The sequence below is a fragment of the Vicia villosa genome, linkage group LG7 (genome assembly GCF_029867415.1).
Source record: "Vicia villosa cultivar HV-30 ecotype Madison, WI linkage group LG7, Vvil1.0, whole genome shotgun sequence".
In the NCBI taxonomy this organism is placed as follows: Eukaryota; Viridiplantae; Streptophyta; class Magnoliopsida; order Fabales; family Fabaceae; genus Vicia; species Vicia villosa.
In genome coordinates this window covers 77,321,871-77,339,570 of record NC_081186.1, presented here as the reverse complement: position 1 = coordinate 77,339,570, position 17,700 = coordinate 77,321,871, and the positions used below count along the sequence as shown (strand labels likewise).

The 17,700-nt window shown below is 36.2% G+C and overlaps 2 protein-coding genes across 3 annotated transcripts; both read left to right on the top strand.

The window, feature by feature from the left end:
• The first annotated feature begins 5,816 nt into the window (after positions 1–5,816).
• LOC131617526 (protein SET DOMAIN GROUP 40) lies at positions 5,817–9,201 on the top strand. The gene is made up of 6 exons (XM_058888805.1): positions 5,817–6,062; positions 6,274–6,424; positions 7,565–7,696; positions 7,822–7,962; positions 8,085–8,315; positions 8,530–9,201. The coding sequence occupies exons 1-6, from the start codon at positions 5,914–5,916 to the stop codon at positions 9,151–9,153; spliced, it is 1,428 nt and encodes a 475-aa protein (XP_058744788.1). The 5' UTR covers positions 5,817–5,913; the 3' UTR covers positions 9,154–9,201.
• Positions 9,202–10,007: 806 nt separating this feature from the next.
• On the top strand, positions 10,008–12,219 carry LOC131617525 (E3 ubiquitin-protein ligase SINA-like 10). Of its 2 annotated transcripts, none has more exons than XM_058888803.1 (4): positions 10,008–10,135; positions 10,243–10,371; positions 10,661–11,323; positions 11,545–12,219. In XM_058888803.1, the coding sequence occupies exons 1-4, from the start codon at positions 10,112–10,114 to the stop codon at positions 11,581–11,583; spliced, it is 855 nt and encodes a 284-aa protein (XP_058744786.1). In that variant the 5' UTR covers positions 10,008–10,111; the 3' UTR covers positions 11,584–12,219. The 2 variants fall into 2 exon arrangements, with proteins under 2 accessions (XP_058744786.1, XP_058744787.1); XM_058888804.1 differs by having other exon boundaries at positions 11,483–12,219.
• Positions 12,220–17,700: the final 5,481 nt, after the last annotated feature.

The following is a 17,700-nucleotide window of genomic DNA, read 5'->3' as shown; positions in this document are numbered from 1 at the left end:
CTCCTAGTGATCTCTTTTTCGCCAACACCTCCTTCATAAATTTTTTATACAAGGGCATGTGTTCAAGTGCTTCAAAGAATGGTAGATTTACCTCTAACTTTTTGAACAATTTTGTAAACTTTTCAAAGTCTTTCTCTCTTGAAACCTTCTTTGTCACTCTGGAGGGGAACGGTAGTTTTATCACCGGTTCAACGTCTTTCTTAATTTTTTCTTCAATTGGTTTAACCGGTGGTACCACAACTTCTGGCTCTTTTGGATTCTCTCTTATTTCCAGATCCACCTCTATTACCATGGGGTCATCTATTTCCTCTTTCTCTTTTTCTTTTTCAGATTCTGTTACTCTCCTACTTCTTGTAGTAACAGCATTAATCTTCTCTTGGTCTTTCGGATTTTTCACAGTTGAGCTCGGAAGGGTACCTTGTGCCTGTAGAGTGAGATGTTGTGCTATCTGCCCCACTTGAACTTCCAGATTTTTAATTGAGGCCGAAGTGTTTCTGTGGTTGTTTCTTGTTTCTTCTTGGAACTGAGAACACTGCCCAGCTAATCTTTCAATTGCCACTTCCCACTCTGCCTTCTGGGTACCTTGTTGTTGTTGATCTTTCCAAGCAAAATTTGGATGATTCTTCCACCCTGGATTATAGGTGTTAGAATACGGGTTGTTTTGCCTTAGGAATTTGATTTCTTCAATCTGCTTGGGAGTAGCGAAACAGTACACCGTTTGGTGTGGGCCATTACAGATTTCACAGCTGACAGGTTGAGCTTGTTGAACTTGAGCCACCTGTTGTTTACCTATATTCATAGCCTTCAATTTCTTTTCAACTTCTGCGGCTATCGCATCTTCAACCCGAGTTTTAGAAGTTTCCAGCTTGAGATCAATGATTCCTTCCGGTTTGCTAGCACACCTGTCATACAATTCCAAATGCTCATTTGCAGCTATTGCTTCAATGATTTTGATGATTCCTGATGCTGTTGTGAAATTTGTCGAGCCTCCAGCTGCTGTATCAATTAACTGCTTTGTTTTGATTCTGAGCCCATTGACAAATACTTGCATCTGTTCAGTCTTGTCCATGTTGTGAGTGGGACATGCCACTAGAATTCTTTTGAATCTTTTGTAGGCATCTCCTAAGGGCTCACCCTCCTGCTGCTTGAAATTGAGAATGTCATACCTCTTCCTTATAAATACCGAAGCGGGAAAATACTCATTTAAGAAAGCTTTTTCCATCTCTTCCCATGATGTAATGCTGCCCGCTGGCAGGGAATAAAACCACTCTTCTGCTTCTTCTGCCAAGGTGAATGGAAACATTCTCAGCTTCTTGGCCTCTTCTGTATGACCTTCGATTTTTAAAGTTGTACTCATGGTCAGAAACCTCTGTAAGTGCTTGTTTGCATCTTCATTAACCTTTCCGGTGAAAGGCTTTCTTTCGAGCTGAGTGATGGTGCTTGGGTGCAATTGAAAATTAGGGACATTCACCGGTTGGTTGATAATTGTTTGTCTTCCCCCCGGTGTATTTGCAACTCCATAGTCTCCGAGGAGTCTCTCCGGTGGTGGTACCTCGCCCATGACTTCTTCTTCACTTTCAGAACCTGAATGAACTGTCACAACTTCTTCTTCGGATTCCAGTTTAGCTTGATGAGCTTGTCTGCGCCTGGCGTGAAAAGTCCTTTCAATTTCTGCGTCAAAAAGAAATTCTGCTGAGGCCTTGCCTCGCATAAACAGATTAGACAATTATTAGAATGAGGAAAAAAAATAATATAAGATATTTTTATTTTTTTTTATATATATATATATATATATATATATTTTTTTTTTGAAAATAAAATTTTAGTCGCAGAGCAACAAAATTCTAATTGAAATAAAACTAAAACTCTACAATTTTCGGCAGTCCCCGGCAACGGCGCCAAAAACTTGATCGGAAAAATAGCAAGTGTACTATTTTGCCTCTGTAGTAATAAAGGGAAAATTCCCCGAATATCGATCTCAAGGACTGCGTGAGATTATAGAGTTAGTCGCGCTTCAATTAAACAAAAAGCCTTGGGGTTTTGGTTTTTGTGATTACAAATTAAATTGCAAATAAACTTAAAAAGGATGATTTAGCCAAAGATGAGTAACATGCCAGGGTAGGTGTGTGCATTAACATATGTAACAACTCTGAATCCTTATTCCAATAACAAAATCCAACTTATCAATTACCGGTTCTTAAGGGTATTTGCTCCTAAGTCCTTAGTGGGCAAACCTTTGAACATTCAATCCTAATCCCAAAGTCCTCTGAAATTATTGATGAAATCAAGTATTATAATTATCAAGAATAATCCGGTTACTATAGGGTATCCCTAGTCCTAGGTGATATCTACTATAGTATAATGGGATAAAAACCCTAACAATGGAGGTCAATCCTAATTGCCAGTCATAAATCAATCCAGTTGGTCCGACGAGGAAAGCAGTAAACACATTATACCATTAAATTGAACATGAAAGGAAAATACGTTATTGAAATTCGGAATTCAAAATCATTACAAATGTTAATCAGGGACACCCCCCTAGCATTGGGGGGTTTAGCTACTCATATCATCCAAAGAAATTACAAAGATATTAAATAAAGACATTACAATAGAGATGATGAACTTTGATCTTCAATGGCTTCCGCTCATGAGAGTTCTCCGTTCTTCTCCAATTGCATAGGCTTCTTCTCTCAATCCTCAAATTCTTCGTGTGGCAAAAAGATCCCTAATTCATCTTGAAAACCCTCCTAAATAGTGCAGACTCACTTAAGTTGGTTGGAAATTCCAAAAACACCCCTGCAGGCCAACCACTAAACTAAATAATAAAAATCACTGAAATCAGCGTCATCACTGTTTTCCTCTCTTCTCAAACTTTGCTCCTAGCGCTCTTCCTGACACGGCCCGTGTTGAGCAACACGGCCACCCATGTCAGGCCTCCTGTAGCATGTTTTTGAAATTCCTTCAAAACTTCCGAGTTTCGCACTGATTTACTCCGGTTTCTCCATATGAACCTGAAAACATTAAAACATACAACCAAAGCATAAAATGACGAATAAAGAAATAAAACACTCAATAACAAAACTTAAACATACTTAAAAACAACGATAAAAATATGTGTGAAAACCACTGATCACGGTGCCTCAGAGAGATGGAGTCATTCACCTCCCACGTCACATCGAATAACTCTATTAGATCTTCTGATCCTATTCCACCTCAATTATCAGTCATTAGTGAGATTAGTTGCGATAAAACCTTTTCCCAACAATGACTGGTACCAAACCGCCAAACGAGGATCAAGTGGCACTAGGATGTCTAGGTCACAAGAAGATAAATGGAACATCGAGCGTGGAATTTCCTTTAGTTATAACATTCACCTTCGCTTGTGGAATGCCCACAAGATCCCTTGTAGAAGGCGTAATTCACATAACAACTACCGCTCCAACACGATATAGAAAATTAAATCTCCGTCAATCAGATCTGAATTCATACAATGGCAGAGATCCATTGGCCTTCAACTTTTTGGTAAGTTGTCCTTGAGAAATGACAGAGCTAACACCATTGATGGAAAATGAGTGAATGAGATAAAGTTAACCTCACCTTTCTGATAATGTTTTGTAGAAGTTCTATCAAAGACGTCCTCAGTAGGTCCTTATTGGCAAAACTAAATGATGCAACTTTGTCATTTCACTTAGAGAGATCATAGAAGGAAAGACAAACTAGGCCCAACCCATGCCAACCAGAATGTGGCAAAGTGTATAGAATAAACCGCCCTAAAAAAACTTAATCATTTATTTAATGGCAATTTCCAAGTAATACAAGTCGAGGCTAGTCCATTCAGATCCGTAAAGGTAAATTTTGACCTCCCTTTTGAACACACCATCAATTGAACTTCGAAGAACTGTTAGATACCAACGTCGGCTCCAAGGTAAGCACACAAAAGGAATAAACAACTTAGTTGTCTGTTCATAAGAGCCAGTCATGAGCATTCACTTAAAGACGACCTAGCCTCTATAACCATGGCCAAGTTAGCTAGCCACCAAGAAATTAATCGCCCTAGAACACCCATCAAGAAAAGGTACACGAAATAAACATTGTAAAAGACGAGTGCAATCGTCGAGAATTTGAAGAGGAGGACTAAACCCCTAGCCTACCAAGACATGTATCCTTGCAAATTGAAGGCAACTGATATATGCTTCCACATGAACAATCCTAAGTTATGCTTTCAATCAAAGAGAGAATCGAAGAGAAGCAAAATCACTTCCTTTGCAGTTATGTTGGTAAGATAAGTATTATGTAAGATTCTGTGGAATTTTAATAAATAATTCACTATGAGAAACATTGAAAATGCAAAGGTTAGTATAACCCTTCATAGGACGACATAAACACTTTTCTGAGGAAGATTTTTCACTTGGTGAACACACTTAAGCGTAACTGGTGCACCTCCTCTTAGGAATTAGTCACCATAAGAGCGTAGGTGGTGGAGCTCCGAAGACGTCCACCTCGAACGAAGACAAACTTAGGGGCAGTGACATGAAACATAACACCATTGTTGACATTACACACACACACACACACACACACACACACATATATATATATATATATATATATATATATATATATGGATTATCTCTGCATGAGCATAACACCATTGCTGACATTACAAATATATAAAAAGACAGAAAAATAAAATCAAGTCTCTTCATGATAAGACTCTACACCACACTTATCCTCTACATCCCTGTCCCATGTAATCTTGAATGAGTCTAGCTCTGAGAGGGGAAGAGAGATGCATGGGAGAATCCTTTTCACTTGATCAATCGCCTGATCGAAAACCCCGTACACATTAGTCAGAGTTTGTTAGAGTGACTCATAAACTCTTTTCAACAGCTCAACCACTTGGTCACCACAAGCCTTTTGATCTTTAACACATGACTTCTTATTTGTTGAAGAGTTTTCAAAGCCTCATTAACACATGAGTTTGCCTTTGTAGTGGCAATATATGTTTCCTTACGATGCTTGTTCTTGGCCTATAGGGAAGACTCAAGCTCAACAATTTTGGCAGCTAAAGTAGAAGGATAGTCATATATCTCTGCCTCCTTTTGGAAAACCTCGACACATCGAAAGAGCTGGCATTTCCTCCTAAAGCTAGGACCACTTTTTCTCAATGGCCTCATATTTCCCCCTCAAAGTATCCATTTCTTTGGAAGGATTATCCATGGCTAGGATATCCCTTCGACCAGCGGTAGCGAGAGAGAATAAAGTAGTCGTCTGGTAAGTGTAGAATAAGGCTTCAGAGAAAAGTTCTATCTTCTCTGCCTCAGGAAGATTCTGGAGGTTCGTCAGATTCTCTTCATACATAGCGACAACAAATTCATGTGGAGTACGAGGAATCTGGGAAGAAAGGATGGTTGACAATTTAAGGAGAGGGGTGGCTGATCCTAAAGCACCATTCCTGGATAGATGAGCTCGTTTAGGAGAATCTTCCTCCAAGAGGGGACAAAATAGACAATGACGGACTAGTCGGACCCGCTTTACCACCCCTAATTCAAGGTACACTTTTCTGATCTACATTTTTCATCATACTAATTTTAGACATTGAATTGACTTGAGTGTTTGAGTATTAATTTTGCAGGTCCACCTTACGTCAGCGGAGATTAGCATCACCAATTTAGAGTCCTCTCTTATCGATGAACATCAATTCTAACTCTATAACCGAAAATATTTATGAAAAAACTTCTTAAAATTAAAATAATTATGATTTTAAAAAGTAGTCCGCAGAATAAAAATTGAATTAAAAACAGACCCAAAAAATTGAATAACAAATTGAACCCAAAAAAATGAATAAAATAACACTCACACAACCATGCGAGTTCTGAAAAAAACTAGGTTAGGGATTTTGTGAAAACGAAGATGGAGCAGGAACAAGAAAGCTTTGAAAGCTTCCTAACATGGACATCACAGCTTGGAATATCAGACTCATCAACCACCAATCAATCTCAACACTCTCATTCCTCCTTGGGCCATTCTCTACGCGTTTCCATCTTTCCTAACTTCGGCGGGTACACCATGAAAACTTTGCATTTTTATTTATTCTCTTTATTACAATAAAACCTTATCCACAATGAAAAAAAAAGACTTTTTTTGTTTGCCCATTTTTCCCATGATTTTTCTGGGTAGTAGGGATAGTAATTGTGTAAATGTTGATGCTTTGGACTTGTTGGTGTTAACAAGTTTGACCCTTTTTATTGTATTGTTTGGAGAATTCTGCAGTAGAGGTTTGGGTGCTGTGAGAAATCTTAGGAGGGGAGAACTTATTCTAAAAGTTCCAAAATCTGCTTTAATGACTACAAATAGTGTTGTTATGGAAGATAAAAAGCTCTTCCTTGCTGTCAATAGACACTCTTCTCTCTCATCAGTTCAGGTTTTTATTCTTAACTGTACTTAAGTGAGGTGGTTCTGTTAATGGTATTGTTTACATAGTTGTAACTGTTTATCCTACATTGTAATTACTCATTTTGATCCCTGAAAATGTATGACTATATCAATATAATCTCCTACATTAACAATGTTTCAAAATTTTCCATGAAATTGCATATGTAAGTAGATTTGTCCCTCTCTCGTTATTCGTAGAGACTATAATGATGTTAAGTTGGTAGTGTCAGAGATGCATTTGAAGCTAAGTGAATAATCTTCTGGATACATTTGGTAACATATCTAGATCAAGAGACAAACTTGCTTAACATTTTACAATTCTCGATAATGTTTTCGAATGTGGAGGACTAAGTTGATATGGTCCTGCAATTTCAAGGATAAAAATCAGTATTTACTCTTTCTATGGAATATAACTTGTGAAAATGGATAAAGCCCATAGTTTTTGCGTGAATCACCATTTTAATTCTTGAAATTGTAGGAATCAGACGATTTGGTTCCTGAAATTATAGAATGATAATTCAAATTGAAAATTCTGCGATCACGTTAGTCCCTTTGGGTTGGTCAATTTAGTCCTTGAAATTGCCTTGAAGAGTCCAATGCGATTAATGGTTTTTAATCTAGGATCATTTCAAAGTTTTGAAATTTTCAGAAACCAAATTGCTCGGAGCCTACAACCTTAGAGACTAAATTGATGAGATACTCTTATGTTTAATTAATTTCTTTTTCTTTTCTTTTTAAACTGGGTAGGGGGGACTTTTATTAATTCAAGTGGCATCAATGGCCATTTTACAATTGTTCCTGAAGGGATTAGACCTCATTTCTTCGAGGTTACAAGACTTATCTATTGCCCGCTGAGGTAACACCTCAGTTCCCGAATTCTTGGGAGGGAGAGACCAAACTCTTGAATTTCTTGGATAGGAGTTGTCTTGTAGCAACTAGCAACTCTTTCCTTAGTTTATGTCTGAACTATGCATTCTTTATAGTGTGTGTAATACTGTTTCTGTTGTTAACCTGTTCTACCATTAATAAAAGTCAGTTTCCACAACTAAATTGTATTTTGATACCCCTTTCTAACAATATAGCCAGTCTTTTATTTTTAAACTTATTTCCAAGCTTGTTTACATTGCAGATATTGACTGTTTGCTTGTTATACGAAGTCGGTAAAGGAAAGACTTCAAGGTGGCATCCTTACCTCGTGCATATACCACAAAGTTACGACTTGCTAGCCATGTTTGGCGAATTTGAGAAACAAGCACTGCAAGTTCAGTTTCTGTTAGAAATTTTTAGTTTATCTCATTAGGTTAGATTAGTGTCTTGGCTGTGATATTTATCTGCACTCAATACTTTATGTTATAAATAAATCATCTTGATGTTGTGGTTTTTCAGGTGGATGAAGCTATGTGGGTCACAGAAAAAGCTGTACAAAAAGCCAAATTAGAATGGCAAGAAGCTCATGCTTTGATGGAAGATCTCATGTTTAAGCCTCAGCTTTTAACATTTAAGGCTTGGATTTGGGCTGCTGCAACGGTTAGAAACAGTTTCGATTGAACGTTAATTCTCTTTTTTATAGATATTTTAGTTGTCATGGATAAATCAAAACTCACACTCTTGCTTTATCATTTAATCACATATAAACTCTAAAAAATCAGATATCTTCTCGGACGCTGCATATACCATGGGATGAAGCTGGTTGTTTATGTCCTATCGGCGACTTGTTTAATTATGATGCGCCTGGAGAGGACCTATCTGGTATTGAGGACATAGTGGTAGACGGAGAGCAGATTGATTTTCATTCTCAGAGACTAACAGATGGCGGGTTTGATGTAGATGCTAATGCATATTGCCTCTATGCTAGGGAAAATTACAAGAAAGGCGATCAGGTAGTACACAATTCTTGGAAATTTTAGCATAACCGTTAGGTATACATAACAAATTTGGAATGTGAATATAACCTATTTCCTTTTATCAGTGATAGTGATTGTAACGTACTGTGTATACATTGTAGGTCGAGCTAAAATTGCAGGATTTGATATTCTTGTTTTCATTTCATTATTCAGAAATAGGTCATGACACAAATTACCTTATTTTAACCAGGTTCTATTGTGCTATGGAACATACACAAATTTGGAGCTTCTTGAACACTATGGATTTCTCTTGCAAGAAAATTCAAATGACAAAATTTTCATCCCTTTGGAACCTGCTATGTACACTTCCACTTCATGGTCTAAGGAGTCACTCTATATCCATCATAACGGAAAACCTTCATTTGCGCTACTAGCTGCGTTACGTTTGTGGGCAACCCCTCATAATAAGAGAAGATCCGTTGGACATCTCGCTTACTCTGGTTTCCAACTGTCTACCGCCAATGAAACTATTGTTATGAAATGGTTGTCGAAAACATGTGACACCGTCTTAAAGAAATTGCCAACATCTATTGAAGACGACACCATACTCGTGAATGCATTGGATAGTAATCAAAATTTTATAGCATTCATAGAGATTGCAAAGCGTATGTCTTCCATGAATGAAGTATACAACTTCTTAGAAGCTCATAATATATCAGAGCCGCATAGTTTTAGTGATATAATTTTATCGAAAAGAGCGAGAAGGTCAATAGACAGGTGGAGATTAGCTGTCTTATGGAGGCTCAGGTATAAGAAAGTCCTTGTTGAATGTATCTCTTATTGCAATGAAATATTGGATTCTTTCATGAGATAATGTTGTATCATTGATTACTTGTAATACAATTAAGGTTTTTTCCTTTTATGTGAGGGCTCAAGTTCAAACTAACTAAATAACTGTTTTACTATTTATTTTATCAGAGTCTTATGTTTTATATGTTTCAGTTTTAGTATCATCCTTACAGTAATATGGAGAGTTTTGTTGTCCTCCATAATGATGGAGGAAAATAATACCTCTATCACTTAATGCACTTAAGTAAATAAAAAAAATTAAGAAACTAACTAATATTATTAGATTTATTGATAATTAAAAGTTATTTTTTATAAATTTATCTTCCAAGAGTCACCGTTAATTTTATGTTTATATATTTATTGTGATTGTTAGAGTATCTCTAATAAACATAATTTCTTTTTATTTATTAGTCAAATAACTAAAATTTGCTTGAACCCTTACTATGGTCAAACATTGAGTAATCGAGTTCCATTCATATTTTGTACCACTAATATGAGGAAATGAAAAAATTAGTTTATTCCATCAAAAAAAATGTTTCGTTCTACTCTACTTCATTCCTTTTATTCCGCTCACCTCATATTGTTTTGCAATATCAAGATTTAATCTAAGGTATTGTAGCTCAATCAATTTTTATATAAGTTAGTTACAAACATAATTAATTTTATATCTATATTAAAAAATAGCTTAACTAAGATAATCATTCAGTTTTTTTAATAAAATTTATATAGCCAATTAGATGTTCTCCAATAAAAACAAAAGTTGATAATATTAAAAAATGAATTTATAAAAACTGTAATTAATCATTTTTTTTTTTTTAAATTTCTAACATATAGTATGTGTCATTCATCAATAAAAGCAACCGAGTAGTTTAAGACATACTAAATCTTTCTCAACATGCGTGCCTTTAAAATGGAGTTCAAGGCGAAACAAAGCAACATTGAACTCTTAGAAGACCAAAAACCCCATTTCTCAAGCTGCAAAAATGTCTAGTATCTCTAGTATCTCGGTGAGTTCTCTCTAAAATGTTGTTCTTTCTTCATTACAACTTTGATTTTTATGATTTTCGATTATAAATTAATGTTGTCCTTTGTTTGATCTCTGATTCACTATTAGTCCAACCGTGTAATGGAGCCATGCAACAAAGATTCTGAAGAGAGCGTTGATTCCACAAAACATGTTAATAATTCACGCTCATTTGATTGTTGCGTCTGTCTTCAACTCTTGACCATTCCCGTTTTCCAGGTTACTATTTCAAATTTTGAGAATAGTTAACTTGTTTTCACTTTTCATACATGCATCATGTTTTTGTGATGAAAATGTGATACTCTACTTCGTTAGGGTTTTTGATAGCGAGATAGCTGTTTCGATAGCGTTATACCAGTTTGGGACAGGCTGCAGTTCCCCATTGAATGTATAGATTTTGCTTAGAAAGAATTTGGGATGATTAGATTTATATTGATGATACTTTTATTTTATTCAAGCAAATGGTTCAAAGTCTGATTTGATGATTAACTTTTGTGTTGCAATTCAGTGTAAAAATGGTCATATTGTTTGCTCAACTTGCTGTGATCAACTCGGGAACAAGTGTGACAAATGCTCGAAACAAATTAGCTTAACACGTTGTAAAGAATATGAATATCTATTGCAATCTATCAAGTTGCCATGTCCGAATGAAAAATATGGTTGCAGGGAGACAATTCGTTATCGTTACAGTGGAATGAGGAAGCATGGAGAAGAATGCATCTATGTGCCATGTTATTGTCCCCTTTCAGGTTGTGATTTGGTTGCCTCATTAGAAGTGTTGTCCAACCATTTCAACTGTGAACACTGCGATTCTCTAATCGAATTTTCTTATGATCACCCCTTCATTGTCTCCTTGAAGTCTAATGACGTAACCGTGGTTCTCCAAGAGGAACACGATGGCAGACTATTTACGCTCAATAATAGTACTATCACGAGGATGGGGAATGCAGTCAATATTAGCTGCATCGATACTGACTCTTCTTCTGCGTCTGGATATAGTTATGATATATCAGCTAAGTCTAAGTTTGGCAATCTGCTGAAGTTACATTCTTTTCCTAAGAATGTCCAACAGGCTACTTCACCAATTCATTCATCACCGTTCCTTCTGATTCCATTTGGTTATTTTGGTTCTTCTGAACCTCTCAAGCTAGAAATTTGCATAACCCCCAAGGTACCTCCTATCCTCATTTTTCATTGCTTTGGTAGTTTTTCCATTTATATTCTTGTTATTATTCTCTTACCTATTGAATTTATATATGTTTGGACAACTTCTTGAAATATCACAATCTAATTCTCTTATTCATTTGATCATGAAATTTGTCTGCCTTAGTGAGCCGTAATAAATATCGCAAGTGGTTATTGTTTTCTTTCTATGGCGATTGCGTTTCCCAGTACACAAGCAACGCCTGTACTTTCAGAATCAGCAACTAGATGACCACCAGTTCTTGGCCAAATACAACATCCAAGAGATGGAAATTCTTCACCTCATCCTCCGCCTCTCCTAGAAGTAGAGATCAGACTATTAATAACAAGTCTTCAACTTTTGAACCTCATGTTTAAGAATTCGACTTGTGCTTTTTGCTTGAGCTGTGTAACGATCTTTTGCTGGGTATGATTTCTGCATTTGAAGAAACAGATTCAGGTGACAACATTAGCTGGAATTGTTGTAGACTTCTGTTGCAGATAGATGCAATTGCTTTTGTAGTATAGTGTTAATATTGCAGATAAATGCAATGGCTTTTGTAGTATAGTGTTAATATTGCAGATAGATGTAATGATTCCTGTGGTATAGTGTTAATATTGCAGATAGATGTAATGATTCCTGTGGTATAGTGTTAATATTGCAGATAGTGATGTAATGTAATGACTCCTGTGGTATAGTGTTAATATTGCAGATAGATGTAATGACTCCCGTGGTATAGTGTTAATATTGCATAGATGTAATGATTCATGTAGTACAAGTATGTCCTGATCTATAAGATTGAAGTAATTTGAATCCACTCCCTATGCTTAAAGAAAAGTGGTGAATGTAAAAGAGTTATGTATGATTCTGTCTAAGACAATTTTACATAGTTAAGTTATGCAGGGTAGAGGGTAAAGGCAGAAGATAAAATGTTTCTATTCAAGTATGGTATGGTTACACAAGTTTTTTCTTACCAAGGGCAAGTGAGACTTGAAATGAATAATGTTTTTTCTTACCAATTTTTCATCCCTCCCTTATACATTCTTTTAGACACTATGCGAAATTCTCAAAATGCTCCTTGTTTTTAAAGATGTACTTTCGGATGCATCAAAAATTATTTTTTCCTTAATAAAATTCAGAGATGCACAATCAAAGTCATTTTAAGGGTATGTTTGGAGATGCATCTCCGAATTAGATGGACATATATAAAGCTCGCGTCACACTCTTCCCTCTTCTCATTCTTCATTTTTAGAGAAACAACTTCCTCTCTCTACCTCATTATACACATTTCAAATTTTCACTCAAGATCAAGTTTTGAAGGTACATTTTTATCTGTTTCTTATCATTGCCAACTCCTTATACCTACTGCATTCAACATCAAAGCACTTTAATCCCTCACTAACACATTTTTATATAAGTTTCTCATTTATCTTATTTTGATTTTTGATTAATGCATTTGCTCAAATATGTTAGTTTTAATACATTAGATAACTCAAATAAATTAGTATTCACGTTTAGAGACTCTGTTTATATGATTTGGCTGAGCTAAGACAATTGCACAAAAAATGTTGCCATTGAAGTAGACGAAGCTTTTATTTCCTGATATGCATTTTCAAATTGGGTTGTTTAAGGTGTTCAGATATGCATATTCGAAATATTTCCCATGTCATAATTTGTTATGTTTTTTTCTCAGGATATGGTTGAAAACCAAGGAAACCAAGGAAGGATGAGACTCGGGCGACCCATCCTAACCGCCTTTGCTTGTCGCGAGAGGGCTCATCAAAACGAGCAGATTACATCTGTCCCACATCTGCCTTAAGATAGGGAGGCGTCAATCTATAGGAGTATACTTTCACGGGGTTGGAATCACAGAGTCGTGCAACCCATGATGAGGAAGAACCAGTTGCACGCCATGTTTCAATTGCAGAGGTTGCCCCCCTTGCATTCCCATTTCCAAGAGGGCCCACAAACACGCCTTTACTGATATACTTTGAAGAGCACGTGGCTCCACATGTATGAGAATGAGAGGTATATTTTTGAACTTCCTCTATATTATATTATTTCAACTCAACTAAACATGTTATATTTTATTTTCAACATGAGCTTGACTGTCTGAAATATGTGAATCATGCAAGAAAGATTCAACATCTTTATCACCTCAAGGATGACTAGTTTTAATATGATGATGCCTTTGAGCAGTTTAGAAGCACCAGGGATGAACATGCCAAATTTTCTTATTTGGTGGAATTGTATGAAAAAATCTTGGAGACATCCGAACATCCGGACACCGACGATTTCCAAGTAGACTACCATAGAGAATGTTCCATGAGGTGCTAATTTTTGTTCTTGGATTACACGTCCATGTTTGTGGACAAAATTTCTAACTACGTAAATATGGCATACGTAAAATGTTTCATCGACTTGGAGTCCATTCGCGAGTGGGATTGGGTGACAGCGTGCTTGGTTTACCTGTACCATAACCTGAACAAAGCTTGCAAATGGACAACAAAGCAGATAACAGGTTCATGCACCTTGCTTACAGTAATTTCCAAATCCCACTATTAAGTTACAAACTAGATTTTTCTTTTTACACTTGTTACTGATACTTTTTTTTCTTATAGATTTGCAAGGATGGATCATGACTCACTATCACTGCATCCACAGATTTGCAAGTTCCCTGACCTATACTCATGATTGACCATATGCTTGCCGGTTTGTCCCTAGCAGAGGGAATAGTCATATATTGCTATACAATGTATATATTTACCGCACCCAGCATGCCGAAGTAAAATGTAGGCCATAGAATGTATACTGGGATAAAGTTCCATTCGACCCCATTTCCTTATACTCTAGATGATTGGCATGTGGGACCAACATCATGTGCAAGTATTTGCCCGAGAGGTGCTTGCGGCGGTTTGGATACGTGCCGATCATTCCCTTGTCACTCTTCTAGATTGCTTCTATCTGTACTATTTGTAGAGACCTGGATGACATTCTGGTGGATTTTGAGAATCATCTTGTACCGGTAGAGTATCAGAATCATGAGACCATATCTCAGTGGAGCTATTTTGAGGGTTATATGACATGGTTCTATAAAGTCTAAGACCCTTAAATGATACATGATGCTCCTGGACGTCCACCTAGACCTGCTCATGAGGAGCTCCTAGAGAATCAGTAGTCATTGGACGAGCATGCCATTGATGTGTTGCTGCACAATCAGAACATTATGCGGCTTACACGTTAGTGCATCGAGTTCGGAGTGTTTTTGAGAGGTGGATATGAAGCGGTCTCCATAGCATAATCCATTCTTTCCGAGGCACGGAGTGACGTAGCTTTTGAGAAGTTGAGAAGTTGACTAACCGTTCTTGGTCACACAATTGACTATTGCTGATAAAATTAGTAGTTATTCCTTTTCCAAGAAGAACATCTTCTAGGATAGGAGAGCCATCATACACCAACTTTTCAATTCCTTTGACTTCTCCTTTAAATCCATCACCAAATCTGACAGAACCTATGAGATGAGACTTGACATCCACCCATAACTTCTGAACCCTTGCCACATGTCTAGAGCATCCATTGTCTATTTTCAACACTTCTCTTTTTGCTCACTTGATTAGCCTTAAAATGAACTGAAGATTTTTGATCTCCATACAATTTAAACTAAAAAGGCTTTATATGACCATGCTCACCATAATAATGACATCTCCAAGTTGAGGATTGAGATTTGGATGAAATAACATCATGTTTGCCAGGATGTTGTAACATTTGTTTGGACATGGTGATAATTCTCTTCTTTTCAGGAAGGAATAACTTTTCTACATGCCTTTTCTTTAGTTTATTATCAGAATGATAATTAACTTTTGTCATTCTTGAAATTTAAGAGAGTTAGCTCACTTTGTAGATGAGAAACAATACATAAGACTTCCTTCTTCTTATTCTCCAATTCAGCTATGATCTTTCTCTGTTCTTCCTCTGTCTTAAGAATTTCTACACACTTTTCAAAAGTATCCTTGTATGGCTCATCCAGATCGTCATAAAGAGCATTTTTCATTAAAAGTTTCTACTTCATTTGCCCATCTTCCAAAGAGAGCCATCACAAGTTTGGCAGTCTTAATGTTAGATTCATCTTCTAACTTATCCTCATCAGACCAAGATACATTGTAACCCTTTTTCTATTTCTTTTGGAAGGTGGGACAATCTGGTTTAATATGACCATATCCTTCACACTCATAACATTGAATGCCTTTTCCTTGACTTGACTTCTCTTCAGTTCTTGTTTTCTTCTGAGAATCAACGTTATTACTGATATCATATGAGATGTTCTTGATATCTGGTCTTCATTTCCTGTCCAATCTCTTCAATACTCTATTGAATTTCTACTCAAGTAGAACAATGGTATTAGACAATCCCTTATTAGTATCCAGATTAGCTTGGCCCTCTCCATCTTTAGCATTAGATACAAAAGCTATGCTCTTGTTCATTTTCTCAGACTTGTCACTAATAGCCAATTCAAAAGTTTGGAGTGACCCAACAAGTTCATCAACTCTCATGCTGCTGATCTCTTGAGTTTCTTCAATAGTTGTTACCTCCATGTCAAATTTTCTAGGTAAAGACCTCAAAATCGTTCTAACAAGCTTTACTACTGACATCTTTTCTCCAAAGAAACTTGATGCATTTTCAATTTCAAGAACCTTCATCGAATATTCTTGGATGATCTCATCATCATTCATCCTTAGATTCTAAAATATAGTAGTGAGAAGCTGGAGTCTTGACTCCTTCACTTTGGATGTACCTTCATGAGTTTTCCTGAGAATTTCCTAAGCATCCTTGGCTACAGTACTAACAATAATTTAAACCATCTAACAGAGGTGGTATGTTTTTGTATCCTCCTTCCTTATCAATAATACCCGAAAATATTCTCCGTGGAGCTCACCCAATAAACAGAACAAGGTGTATGTTCTGACGCTAATTGAAATTCAAGCACTTGCAATACAGATGTTAAGACTGATGTTCCAACACCAACAGAATATCAAGACAAATGTTATGACATCATCTGCTGACAAAAAACACTTGCTAAAATAGAAGATTGTGCAGAAGGTAAATTGCAGAAAAATAAACAACACAATCAATTGTTAACCCAATTCGGTGCAACGCCACCTATTATGGGGGTTACTAAGCCAGGAAGGAAATTCACTATGATAATATTAGTTTAAAGTCTAAACAGTCCCAGTTTATAACTTCTCACCAAATCACCACCTTGTGCAACTTCTACCTAGAACCCTCTAGATATGAGATCCCCCTCTCACATTCTACCAATTACCTCAGTGATTAAAATAGTCACAAACCAATGACAATAACCAAAACGTAAGATTACACTTCCAATAAAGAATACTTAGTTTTGCTTAAAAGCTCTAACTAAGAATAATACTCAACTCTTTGCTTAAAATCTTATGAGTGAGAACAATCAGTCTACCTCAATATATCAAAAGATACATGAGTGACATACAAAGAAATACAATAACTTGAAGTACTCTCAAAACCCTAAACCCTTATTTCCCCCCCATAGTTTCTTTTTGTGAATGCTTATTTTTTAGGTTTAGCAAGTCCTTATTTATAGACTCTTGAATCAAATCCAATCTTCTACTTTTTAATCAGTTGCAAGATCTTCACACAAAAATAGGAACAAATCTTCAAAATTTCCTAAAAAATCTTCAAAATCCTTTTTATAAAACCAAATCAAAAGATACATGAGTGACATAAAAAGAAACATAAGAACTTGAAGTACTCTCAAAAACCCTAAACTCTTATTTCCCCCCACAGTTTCTTTTTGTGAGTGCTTGCTTTTTTAGGTTTAGCAAGTCCTTATTTATAGAGACTCTTGAATCAAATCCAATCTTCTACTTTTCAATAAGTTGCAAGATCTTCACACAAAAATAGGAACACATCTTCAAAGTTTCCTAAAAAGTCTCCAAGATCCCTTTTATGAAACCAAATCAAATCTGCACTATTCCTAAAATATCCTTGATTGGCTGTTCCAATATGAGTACTAGAATATTCTAGAATCTCATGTTTTTCAATCAAATCTTCAAAGATTTAAACTAGTAGCACTATCATGATGTTCTCGTATAACATGTCTGAACATCTGTTTGAACATTTGTAAAAAACAGTAACAACATACTCTGTTGTACCAATTGTTCAAGGTGTCTTGACATCTTGCTTAACATCAGTTAAGAAGTATGTTTTAGCAAAATTTATGCCAATCATAAACCATGGATCTAACAAACACCATAGCAAAGGTTATTCAACATACATTAATTACTTCACAATCATCAATAGCATTGGCCTCGTCGACACTCTCTTTAATC

Coding starts and splice junctions, on each gene's coding strand:
- LOC131617526 (XM_058888805.1), top strand. CDS start 5,914: ATGGAGCAGGAACAAGAAAGCTTTGAAAGCTTCCTAACATGGACATCA. Junction 7,963..8,084: donor GGATTTGGGCTGCTGCAACG/GTTAGAAACAGT, acceptor CTAAAAAATCAG/ATATCTTCTCGGACGCTGCA. Junction 8,316..8,529: donor ATTACAAGAAAGGCGATCAG/GTAGTACACAAT, acceptor TATTTTAACCAG/GTTCTATTGTGCTATGGAAC.
- LOC131617525 (XM_058888803.1), top strand. CDS start 10,112: ATGTCTAGTATCTCTAGTATCTCG. Junction 10,372..10,660: donor TGACCATTCCCGTTTTCCAG/GTTACTATTTCA, acceptor GTTGCAATTCAG/TGTAAAAATGGTCATATTGT. Junction 11,324..11,544: donor AAATTTGCATAACCCCCAAG/GTACCTCCTATC, acceptor TGCGTTTCCCAG/TACACAAGCAACGCCTGTAC.